Genomic DNA, 12104 nt, shown 5'->3' with positions numbered 1-12104 from the left:
GCAGTAATTACTGAAATGGATTAAAGAAAAGATGATTCAAGACTCAGTTTAACTACTACTTCAACTACCTTTGCTACTATTACTATTACTATAAGCTTAATCTTTACTAAAGCTGTTCATGTGAGATGTTCCAGATACATCAACAATGCCTCTGGGTGTAGTGTTTAATATAACAAACTTAAAGTAAATTAATCTATTAATATCTAGTGACCACTTTGCAGGTTTTATTCTGGTTTGTGCTAGATGGTTTGCTCTGGCAGATAATTTCATTTTGGCCTTTGCCAGTTGACTATTCTGCCAAAGGAGCATTTCGCAGAATAATGTATGATTCTCTTGGCTAAATGGATTGATGTTTATGCCAGCTTAAATGATATGACCTGGTATAGAATTGTCTGGAGTATCATTGAGTCTTCTATTGAATAAATAGAACCTTCTGACATAAACTAGAAAAAATATTGGTAAAGTGGCCAGTAGCTGTTAATGGGTTAGCAGTAAAAGGGGTGACTGATGACTTATTGGACAATACTGCCTTTCATTCAACAGTGAATACATGTATGATGCATATGCTGAGAGGGACAACATTCCTCTGGCCAAGTAAGTACTATTGCCTATAACTCCTAAGGGAAAATGATATCCTAAAGCTTAAACAGGGCTTTCTGCTTTTTTGTCTTTACTCCTTCAGAACAGTGGCATACTTCTATAGATTCTGTTGGTATTAATACAAAATGGACTTCTTCAGCCAAGGGGAGTCAAGGGTCAGTTTCTTGGTAGAGCAAGGGAGCTGGGGATTCATATTATTATTATTATTATTATTTATTTTATTTATTTATTTATTTATTTATTTTTCTCTCTCCTGCTTACTATCTATGATTATCTGTCTCACTACCAAGGGGGACATGTGTGAGCATAGTACTTGCAGAGGGATCAGCTTGTTGAGTGTAGTTGGGAAGGCCTATGGGAGAGTCTTGATTGAGAGGATTAGGAGAGGAACAGAGGGAGTAATTGGTGAGGAACAGTGTGGTTTTAGGACAGGTAGAGATTGTGTAGATCAGATTTTTGTGGTAAGACAGATATGTGAGAAAGCTATAGGAAAAGGTAAGGATGTTTTTTGGGCTTTTATGGATTTGGAAAAGGCTTACGACAAGGTAGACAGAAAGGCACTGGGAGATACTGCAGATATATGGGATAGGAGGAAAGCTGTTAAGAGCAGTCAAGAGTTTTTACGAGAATAGTAGAGCCTGTGTTAGGATTAGAAATGGAGAGAGTGAATGGTATGAGGTAAAGGTGGGACTTCGTCAGGGATGTGTTATGTTGCCCTGGCTGTTCAATCTATACATGGATGGGGTGGTGTGAGAGATGAATGCAAGGGTAGTGGGTCAGGCGTTGGAGATGGTTAAAGAAAATGGAGGAAGGTGGGAAATAAGCCAGTTGTTTGCTGATGAAACTGCACTTGTAGCAGGATCAGAGGAGGGATTGAGGAAGTTGGTGACAGAGTTTGAGAAGATGTGTGAAAGAAGGAAGCTGAAGATATATGTGGGCAAAAGTAAGGTGATGAGATGTACAAGGGGAGAGAGTGACAGCAGGTTGGAAGTGAGCATTAAGGGAGAGAGACTGGAGGAAATGGATAGTTTTAGATACTTGGGTGCGAATGTGGCAGGAAAGGGAGGAATGGAGGTGTAGGTGGAATGTAGATTGAGAGAAGCTAGTAAATGCCTTGATGGGTTAAAAAGTGTAATGAGAAATAGACATCTGGGAATGGATGCTAAGAGGAGGTTATATGAAGGAGTGATTGTGCCGACAGCACTGTACAGGGCAGAAACATGGAACATAAGAGAGGAGTTTGAATGTGTTTGAGATGAAATGTCTGAGAAGTATGATAGGGGTTACTAGGCTAGATAGAGTGAGAAATGAGGTGAGGAGTAGAACAGGGGTGGAAAGGGAGTTGGAAGATAGGGTTGATGAAAGAGTATTGGGATAGTTTGGACACATGGAAAGAATGAAAGAAGAAGGATTAATGAAGGAGGTGTGGAAGGCAGAGGTGGAAGGAGTGAATACAAGGGGGCGTCCTAGGATGAGATGGATGGATGGGGTAAAAGGGGGATTACAAAAGAGAGGAATGTCTTTTGAGGAAGGACGGGAGAGGACAGAAGATAGGGGTGAATGGTGAAGGGTTGTGTATGGATGATGCTGTGATGCATGAGGGGGAGTGGATGGGGGATGGGGGGTGAGGAAATATGTATGAGAAATAATTTGATGCTGCCTGAGGGGATTTCTCCCCATCTTCTCCTTTTCTGCATGAGGGGACGGAGAGGGGGGGTCGCCAAATTAATGAAGCAGCCTTGCTGTGGATGTGCTGTGTCTTGCGACACTGCTTCTGACCCTGGGCAGTGGACAGGATGCAGGGATGACCCATCATCCAGGAGGTGCCAAGGTGAGAGGGAGGGAGGAGGATGGCGGGGAGTGGAATGTGTATGGGATGGAATAGGTGGGAGTGGTTTCTATGCCTTTTTCTTTTTGGCTACCCCCTGTGTAGGGGGGAAAAAGGCCTTTGGTATATGTATGTACTACCAAAAGCCTCTTCCCTCTTTTAAGGGAGGTATGCCCTTGGTTTACATACATACATATACCAAAGTCTTTTTCCCCCTTACAAGGGAGGAAGCCAAAAAACAAAGGCATAAAAACCATTCCCACCCATTCCATCCCTAATACACTCCACTCCCCTCCACCCTCAACCCTCCCTCTTATCTTGGCACCTCCTGGATGAAGGGTCATCCCTGCACCTTATCCACTGCCCTGGGTCAGAAGCAGTGTTGCAAGACAAAGCAAAGCCGCTTCATTAAATTGGCGATCCTCACCTCTCCGTCCCCCCATGCAGAAAAGGAGATGGGGAGAAATCCCTTTGTGTTGCGTCAATTTTTTCTCACACACACTACCTCACCTCTCGTCCCCCACCCATTCTACCTCATGCATCACAACATCATCCATACACAACCATTCTCCATTCACCCCTGTCTTCTGTCCTCTCTAGTCCTGCCTTCCCCTCTTCCCAAAAGCCCCTTTTACCCCATCCATCCATCCATCTCATCCTAGGTCACCCCCTCATATTCACTCCTTCCACCTCTGCCTTCCACAACTCCTTCACTAATCTTTCTTCACTCATTCTTTCCATGTTCACTCCCTCCATATCTGCCTTCCATACCTCCTTTACTAGTCTTTCTTCACTCATTCTTTGTGTCCAAACCATCCCAACACTCTTTCATCCACCCTATCTCCCAACTCCCTTACCACCCCTGTTCTCCTCCTCACCTCCTCATTTCTCAATCTTCTCAGACACCTCATCTCAACAAACGCATTCAAACTCCTCTCTTCCTCTCTTATATTCCATGTTTCTGCCCCATACAGTGCTGTTGGCATAATCATTCCTTTATACAATCTCCTCTTAGCATCCATTCCCAGATGTCTATTTCTCATTACACTTTTTAACCCACCAAGGCATTTACTCGCTTCTCTCAATCTACATTCTACCTCCACCTCCACTCCTCCCTTTCCTGCCACATTCGCACTAAGTATCTAAATCTATCCACTTCCTCCAGTCTCTCTCCCTTAATGCTCACTTCCAGTCTGCTGCCACGTTCACCCCTTGTACATCTCATCACCTTACATTTACCCACATTTATCTTCAACTTCCTTCTTTCACACACCTTCTCAAACTCTGTCACTAACTTCCTCAATCCCTCCTCTGATCCTGCTACAAGCACAGTGTTATCTCCAAACAACAGCTGGGTCACCTCTCACTTTTCTTCATTTTCTTTAACCATCTCCAACCCCTGACCCACCACCCTTACATTTTCCTCTTGCACCACCCCATCCATGTATAAGTTGAACAGCCTGGGTGACATAACACATCCCTGATGAAGTCCCACCTTTAACTCAAACCACTCTCTCCATTTCTAATCCTGACTCATGTTCTACTAAATACATACATACATATACCAAAGGCTTTTTACCCATTACAGGAGGGTAGCCAAAAAAAAAAAAAGGCATAGAAACCACTCCCACCCATTCCATCCCCTACATATTTCACTTCCCCCCCTCCTTCCTCCCTCTCATATTGGCACCACCTGGATGACGGGTCATCCCTGCATCCTGTCCACTGCCCTGGGTCAGAAGCAGTGTCGCAAGACACAGCACATCCACAGCAAGGCCACTTCATTAATTCAGCGACCCCCCCCCCCTCTCCGTCCCCTCATGCAGAAAAGGAGAAGACTGGGAGAAATCCCCTTGGGCTGCATCATATTTCTCATACATACTGGCTTATTTCCCACCTTTCTCCATTTTCTTTAACCATCTCCAACCCCCTACCCACTACCCTTGCATTCACCTCTCGCACCACCCCATCCATGTATAGATTGAAAAGCCAGGGCGACATAACACATCCCTGACGAAGTCCCACTCTCTCCATTTCTAATCCTAACACAGGCTCTACTACTCTTGTAAAAACTTCTGACTGCTCTTAACAGCTTTCCTCCTATCCCATATATCTGCAGTACCTCCCACAGTGCCTTCCTGTCTACCCTGTCATAAGCATTTTCCAGATCCATAAAAGCCAAAAAAAATCCTTACCTTTTCCTATAGCTTTCTCACACATGTCTTACCACAAAGAATCTGATCTATGCAACCTCTACCTGTCCTAAAACCACACTGTTCCTCACCAATTACTCCCTCTGTTCCTCTCCTAATCCTCTCAATCAAGATCCTCCCATAAGCCTTCCCAGCTACACTTAATCTAATCCCTTTTCTCAAGGCAAAATGCCCATATCCACACCCAATCTCTTTTTCTACCCACTTCATCCTTGATGTCACTTCTGTTCAGCTGTATATCTATCACATTACTTGCAAATGAGCCACTCCTTCCTTCACTCAATGCTAACAAATTCTTCCTTCTCACAAACATGTTGTCAGAGACCAATGATGAATGCATACATGTGGTAATCTTGCAAGATTGACAGTGAGGCTGCCAACGTTCAAAACCTGTCTACCCCATCACCCCTATCAGGTGCTCAGGGCTGACACCTGTCTTGGGACTGGGCACAAGCTCTCTTTTTCAACTTCAACTGCATTTCATACTCCTTTTCACACGTGGAAAGCCAACAACCAATGACTGTTTTTCTTCTACCACTTTCAGCTGATGACAGAGAGGTAGTTCCACACCAATACAACACAGATAACAGTCCAGAGTTTCTTCCTTGATTCATCTGTGGAAGGTGCCCAGGGGCTGTGGGTATTCCACTTAGCGAAACTTGAGGCGACAGTTATTATTTATTGGTCTCGGTCTCTTCCCTTTTGCTGTCAATTTCCCCATGTCCACATACATGCAGGGACCCAGATACGAGGATTATGTTTGGGTTCTTCCTACCAGATCCTCTTTTGCCATGACTTTTTGACGGAGAAAAATACGGAAACAGGGATTTTTAGTTTCTTCACTCCATTCCATTTAGTCACCACCATCACAATCACATGGGAAGAATATATATGGTAGGGTTGATAGACATTGTAGAGTGCAATACAAATGTATGGGATAGGGCCTGCATCTCTTTCAGGCCACTTGTGTGGTTCCAGAAGCTTCTTACAAAATCATTATTCCATCAAAGCAAAGATGTAATATACTGGTAAAATATTCCAGGCAAAATTCTATTTATATATATATATATATTCAACTTCTCATTCTTGTATTAAAGTCATGTAGATTCACTTTATCAGATGCTCTCTCTCAATCTCTCCCCCTCCCTTTTCTCTCCCTCTTCCCGCTCTCTCCCTCTTCCCCCTCTCTCCCTCTTCTGTCTCCCCCTCTTCTGTCTCCCCCTCTCTCTCTCTTCCTCTCCCCCCTCTCCCCCTCCCTCCCTCTTCCCCATCTCTCTCTCTTCCCTCTCTCTTCCCTCTCTCTCCCTCTCCCCCCCACTATCTCTCTCTCTCTCTCTCTCTCTCTCTTGCTCTCTCTTTATTTTCTAGGGTAATGGAATTTGGGCCAGCTCTTGTTTGTAAAGGACACAGTGCTTGTGGCTAATTCTGAGGAGAGGCTAAAGCAAATGGTGTGTGAGGAAAAAATTAAAAGTAAATGTGGGAAGTTGGATGCGATTTTTGAGGATGTATATGAGGATGGTGAGAGGCTAGCAGAAGTGGTTTTAAGTATTTGGATTGTATGTGGCAATGAACAGAAGAGTGGATATGATTTGTAGAATAAAAGAAGCAAGTACCTGGCTGCAATGAAAATTGTTACGAAATGTATGGATTGGATGTACCCATTGCTCTGTATGGAGTAGACCTGGAATAGAAGGGAGACAGAAAGGAAGAGTTGGAATGTGTTTGAGAAGTAGGGTGGGTGTTATAAGAATGGATTGAGTGAGAAATACAACAAGTTGGATGTATGTGTGTGTGTGTGTGTGCCTGTGTACTTGTATGTGTACATGTACACACCATATGCCCCTTCCCCCATGTAATGGCAGGGGATGGCAAGTCACTGCACACACACCACATACATAACAGTATATGCAAAGTAGACCATTTGGAAAAAAGAAACTAATGAAGCAGAATGCTTTCGTATATTACATCTTCAGTGCACTGAAGGTGTAATATACAAAAATACTCTGCTTTGTTAGTTTCTTTTTTCCAAGTGGTCTATTTTGCATAAGTGAACACACATACCCATGTTCTTATTAGCATAACAGTGTGTGTGTATGTATATATATATATATATACACACACACACTAGGCTATTAAAGAGGTTAATTACATAATTCTGCATTGCAATGAATGGAAATTTCAAAGCAGAAAGAACTGGAAAGCCTGGAATGGTTCTCATGTAACCATAATAGATTTAGCAATGGCACTTTTTGTTCTATTTTATTTTTCCTGGGATTTTAATGATATGTATTACTTATATTTAGTGCAGAGTTCCAATTGCAGTTTGAATATTGTATTCTATCAGATAGTTTGTAATGTGCACACTTATAGGGAGCCAGCTTTGCCAACAAAAGACACTTGTATGATCAGTAATTAGTGACCTAAAACTGAATCAACATTAATGGTGAAACAGCTGTGTGAAGTAGGTCTTCACACAGTGGCCTTTTAAATTAAGCTATATTCTGATCTTAGTAAAAATATTTACTTAATTAGGCTTAGTTAATTTTCAAAAGTCACTGTAAGAATATAAGGAAATGACAGAGAAGTGATAAAATAGTTATTAAAACCCATTGGCCAAACTCGAGTAGTTAATGTGCATTTCTGTGGTCATAAGCAGAGTTAATATGCATATGTCAGCAATTGTGCAAAACATATATTTGAACTGTTAGGGTTTGGGAGGAATCATTTATAATCCTAAGGAAAGATAACAAAAAATTAATTTTGGAGGGAAGTGAAAAGAAGGCAAAGTGGCATGTTGGGTAGAGGAGGTTAAAGGGGCAGATGTACATGTTGAGACAGAGGAGAGCTTGAAGAGTTTGGTGAGTGAATTTGGTCTCTCTCACTCTATCTGTCTCTGTCTCTCCCCCCTCTCCTCTCTCTCTCTCTCTCTCCTCTCTCTCTCTCTCTCTCTCTCTCTCTCTCTCTCTCTCTCTCTCTCTCTCTCTCTCTCTCTCTCTCTCTCTCTCTCTCTCTCTCTCTCTCTCTCTCTCTCTCTCTCTCTCTCTCTCTCTCTCTCTCTCTCTGTGTCTCTCATAGGTAATGGGAGGGAATGAGATCATTTGCATGTTGAACTTTGAAGCATGAAGAAAGTTTCAAGTGATGATATTCTTACCTAAATAGAGCAGTATGTACACATTAAACACACACACACGTGTACACATACACACATACAATATTTTTTCTAGCTTCATAGTATTGAAAATTAAAAACTACTTGATTATCATGATCTATAGGTTTATGAAGGTTCTGAAAGGAGAGAAATGTGTTGTTGAAATTTATATAATATACTTTTCATTTTATTGACTAAAATTTGGGACAAATTACAGCATACCAAACCAAATCTAATGCTACTCAGTCTTAGATAATTCCTAGTTTCCAGAGTTGCAGAGAAATATTGAGGCTTTCTGAACCTCATAATTCCCCCCGCCTTATGCAGTGCTTGAGAGCTTCTTACTCGTAATGGAAAGTGTAGATTTGTGTCACATTTCTCAATAAAGCAATCCAGCAATTCTACATACTGGATATTTTTTATGTTTGGCTGATAAAGCAATGTTATCCACATGTTGCCTGCAAAATAAGCATAACTTTGCATGCTTTGCAACAATGTCGTATTGCATAAAATAGCAGACATGTTGCATGCTAAGGTGTGCACAGGCATCTGTGGGATGAAGACTACATAGCATAGCTATTCAGCATTATCCAAATGTACTTGTACCTTCACCTCACCTCACCTCGCCTTGCCTAACCAAGCTACATGAAACTTTACCTTAAGGAGCTGGGTTATATGCAGTACTTCATGTTTTAGACAGTGTCTGTTTTGATATATTCTGTCATCTAGCCCTTGTATTTTTATAAGTGATGTATAATAACGTAGAAATTAAATTATGCAGCCCCAATATTTGTAGAAAATTGTGAAGTGTGCCGTTGGATTGAAGGAGTGCATGTATAGTTCCACTATACAAGGGGAAAAGAGGCAAATGTAGTAATTTTAGAGAGATTAGCCTTAAGTATAGTTTGTAAGATGTATAGCCGAGTGTAAATTGAGGCAATGAGGAAGGGAACAGGGTAATTGGAGAAGAGCTGTATGAGTTTAAGAGAGGAAGAGGGTCCATAGATCAAGTATTTGTGGTGGGACAGATATACCAGAAGTGTTTTGTAGAAGGTAAGGATGTGTTTTGGGCTTTCATAGATATGGAGTAGGCATGTGACAGGGATGGTGGGTAGGCTTAGTGTATATTTTAGGTGTGTGAGAAAGGGAAGTCTGTTGAAGTTGGTCAAAAGATTTTACACAAATATTTGGGCATTTGTAAGGGTAGGGAATGGAGAGAGTGAATGATTTATTTTCATTGTGATCCACTTTGATCTTGCTCAATCCTTACAACATTAACTGAAGATGTGTGACTTGAGTCTTCTGTATTTCCACACCGATTTCTTATGAATGAAATCCCTCCACCACTTCTCTTTACTTATCTGCTGAAGACGACTGTAGACTATGGTTGTAATGTACAGAATAACCCCATTACCTGAATCTTGAAAATTTAGCACAGGAGTGGTGGAGTGGAGACTGGAGGGGTTGGGGGAAGGGGCATAATTTAAATTTGTATACCCTAATACTCTCCAAATCCAAACATCATGTGGCCCAATTAGTTTTGATATGGGGGGATTAGTGTATGCATACATATATATACATCTATATATATATATATATATCCCCCACCCACTCCCCCTCATGCATCACAGTATCATCCATACACAACCCTTCTCCATTCACCCCTATCTTCTGTCCTCTCCCGTCCTTCCTCAACAGACATTCCTCTCTTTCGTAATGCCCCTTTTACCCCATCCATCCATCTCGTCCTAGGACGCCCCCTCATATTCATTCCTTCCACCTCTGCCTTCCACACCTCTTTTAATAATCTTTCTTCACTCATTCTTTTCATGTGTCCAAACCATCCTAATACTCTTTCATCAACCCTATCTCTCAACTCCCTTTCCACCCCTGTTCTCCTCCTCACCTCCTTATTTCTCACTATCTAGCCTAGTAATCCCTATCATACTTCATAGACATTTCATCTCAAACACATTCAAACTCCTCTCTTACTCTCTTATGTTCCATGTTTCTACCCCATACAGTGCTGTTGACACAATCACTCCTTCATACAGTCTCCTCTTAGCATCCATTCCCAAATGTCTTATTTCTCATTGCACTTTTTAATCCACCAAGGCATTTACTCGTTTCTCTCAATCTACATTCTATATCCACCCCCACTCCTCCCTTTCCTGCCACATTCGCACTCAAGTATCTAAAACTATCCACTCCCTCCAGTCTCTCTCCCCTTGTACATCTCATCACCTTACTTTTGCCCATATTTATCTTCGGCTTCCTTCTTTCACACACCTTCTCAAACTCTGTCACTAACTTCCTCAATCCCTCCTCTGATCCTGCTACAAGCGCAGTGTTGTCAGCAAACAACAACTGGCTTATTTCACATTTTTCTCCATTTTCTCTAACCATCTCCAACCCCTGACCCTCTACCTTTGCATTCACCTCTCGCACCATCCCATTCATGTATAGATTGAACAGGCAGAGTGATATAACACACCCCTGACAAAGTCCCACCTTTACCTCATACTATTCACTCTCTCCATTTCTATCCTAACACAAGCTTTACTACTTTCGTAAAAACTCTTGACTGCTCTTAACAGATTTCCTCCTATCCCATATATCTGCAGTACCTCCCACAGTGCCTTTCTGTCTACCCTGTCATAAGCCTTATCCAAATCCATAAAAGCCCAAAAAACATCCTTACCTTTTCCTATAGCTTTCTCACATATCTGTCTTACCACAAAAATCTGATCTACACAATCCTTACCTGTCCTAAAACCACGCTGTTCCTCACCAATTACTCCCTTTGTTCCTCTCCTAATCCTCTCAATCAAGACCCTCCCATAAGCCTTCCCAACTACACTCAACAATCTGATCCCTCTGAAACTACTACACTCACACTTGTCTTCCTTTCCCTTTGGCACTCTACCCTCTCTTAAACAAACATTAAATAACCTCACCAGCCAGTCCACCATAACTGTACCTCCTTTCTCCAGACATTCTGCATGGCAACCATCCAACCCAGGTGCCTTACCTGCTCTCATCATCTCGACAGCTGCTTTCACTTCATCTTCCCGTATTTCTCCTCCATTTTCCTCACTCATCACGGTCATTTTCTTGGCTCTTCCCATTGCAACTACCTTTCCCTCCCTATCTCCTTCACATTTAGCAACTCCCTAAAATACTCTGCCCACCTTCCTCTCACTGCCTTCTCTTCCATTATCATCTCTTCATCTGCACCTTTTACCTTTTCTTCTCTACTTGATTCGCCTCCTCTTGCTCTTTTAATTTCTTTCCAAAACATCTTTTTATTCCTTTAAAAATTTTTCTGTCATACTCTTTCCCCATTTCACATCTGCTCTCCTCTTTGCTTCCTTTATCTTATGCTTGACTTCCCGTCTTTTTACTTAGTACCTCTCATACAATTCCCTCATCCTAATTTGTAGGCAATCTATGAAAGCCTGCTTCTTCTCTTCTATACCTTTCTTTGCTTCCTCATCCCACCACTCACTACCCTTCCATTTCCTCCCTCCCTCCTTGTTCCACACACCATCTTTGCACAACTTATGACTCCTTCCTTGAACCATCCCTATTCCTCTTCCACTCCTCATTCTATTCTATCCTTCACTCCCTCCCACTCCTGTCTCATCTTCTTATACTCCTCCTTTTCTTTCTCATTTAAGCAGTTCACTCTAAGTACCTCCCTACCTTCTGCCCTTTTCCTCTTTCTCCACCTATTCTCCACTCTCAATTTACCTTCCACCAGAAAATGATATTCCCCCACTCTCTCCCCTTAGAACATGTACATCCTCAACTCTTCCCTACCATACTCCTGGTCACCACTATATAGTCCATTAATGCTCTGTCTGCCACCCTTCCATTCACCACCCTCTCCCATGTGTACTTATGCTTGACTTTCTTCCTAAACACTGTATTTGCTATCATCAACTCTCTTTCAAGACACATCTCACCACATGCATACATATATGGCTTTACATTGCACTGGTCATCCTCAACCACTAATTCAGTGATCCAAATTGAGAATCTCACCCAAGGGTGAAATTTTCCATATGGCTGCACTGTAAACCAGCGCACCAACTCTGGTGGGCAATGAGTTGGTGTTGGGGAGATGTAAGGTCACACTCATCCAGGAGGAAAATAGATGTCAATCACAGGTACAAAACATGTTCCTAGATTATGGTGGTGAATCACATTAAAACCTGTTTAACAACCTTCCCATCTAAACACCTTGTAGATGAAGAGTCATCCCTTTCCCAAGCCACAATGCTGGGGTTGAAGGTAATACAGTGAGGCACTA

The 12104-nt window shown here is 42.1% G+C and overlaps 1 protein-coding gene across 10 annotated transcripts in view; it reads left to right on the top strand.

Moving 5' to 3' along the window:
- Positions 1-12104, top strand: part of LOC143038666 (prominin-1-like) — a 289849-nt gene that overhangs the window by 239527 nt on the left and 38218 nt on the right. For 8 of the 10 annotated variants that reach the window (XM_076208179.1, XM_076208177.1, XM_076208182.1 and 5 more), the window contains one exon: positions 544-594. The exons of the other annotated variants lie outside the window; for them this stretch is intronic. In XM_076208179.1, coding sequence (XP_076064294.1) covers positions 544-594 — 51 coding nt within the window. The remainder of the gene's footprint in view (positions 1-543; positions 595-12104) is intronic. 10 annotated transcript variants of the gene reach the window in all.

This window comes from Oratosquilla oratoria, chromosome 24 (genome assembly GCF_046742065.1).
Source record: "Oratosquilla oratoria isolate Oo_2021 chromosome 24, ASM4674206v1, whole genome shotgun sequence".
NCBI lineage: Eukaryota > Metazoa > Arthropoda > Malacostraca > Stomatopoda > Squillidae > Oratosquilla > Oratosquilla oratoria.
Note: the sequence above shows the minus strand (reverse complement) of the source record. Positions and strands in the feature narration are given on the sequence as shown.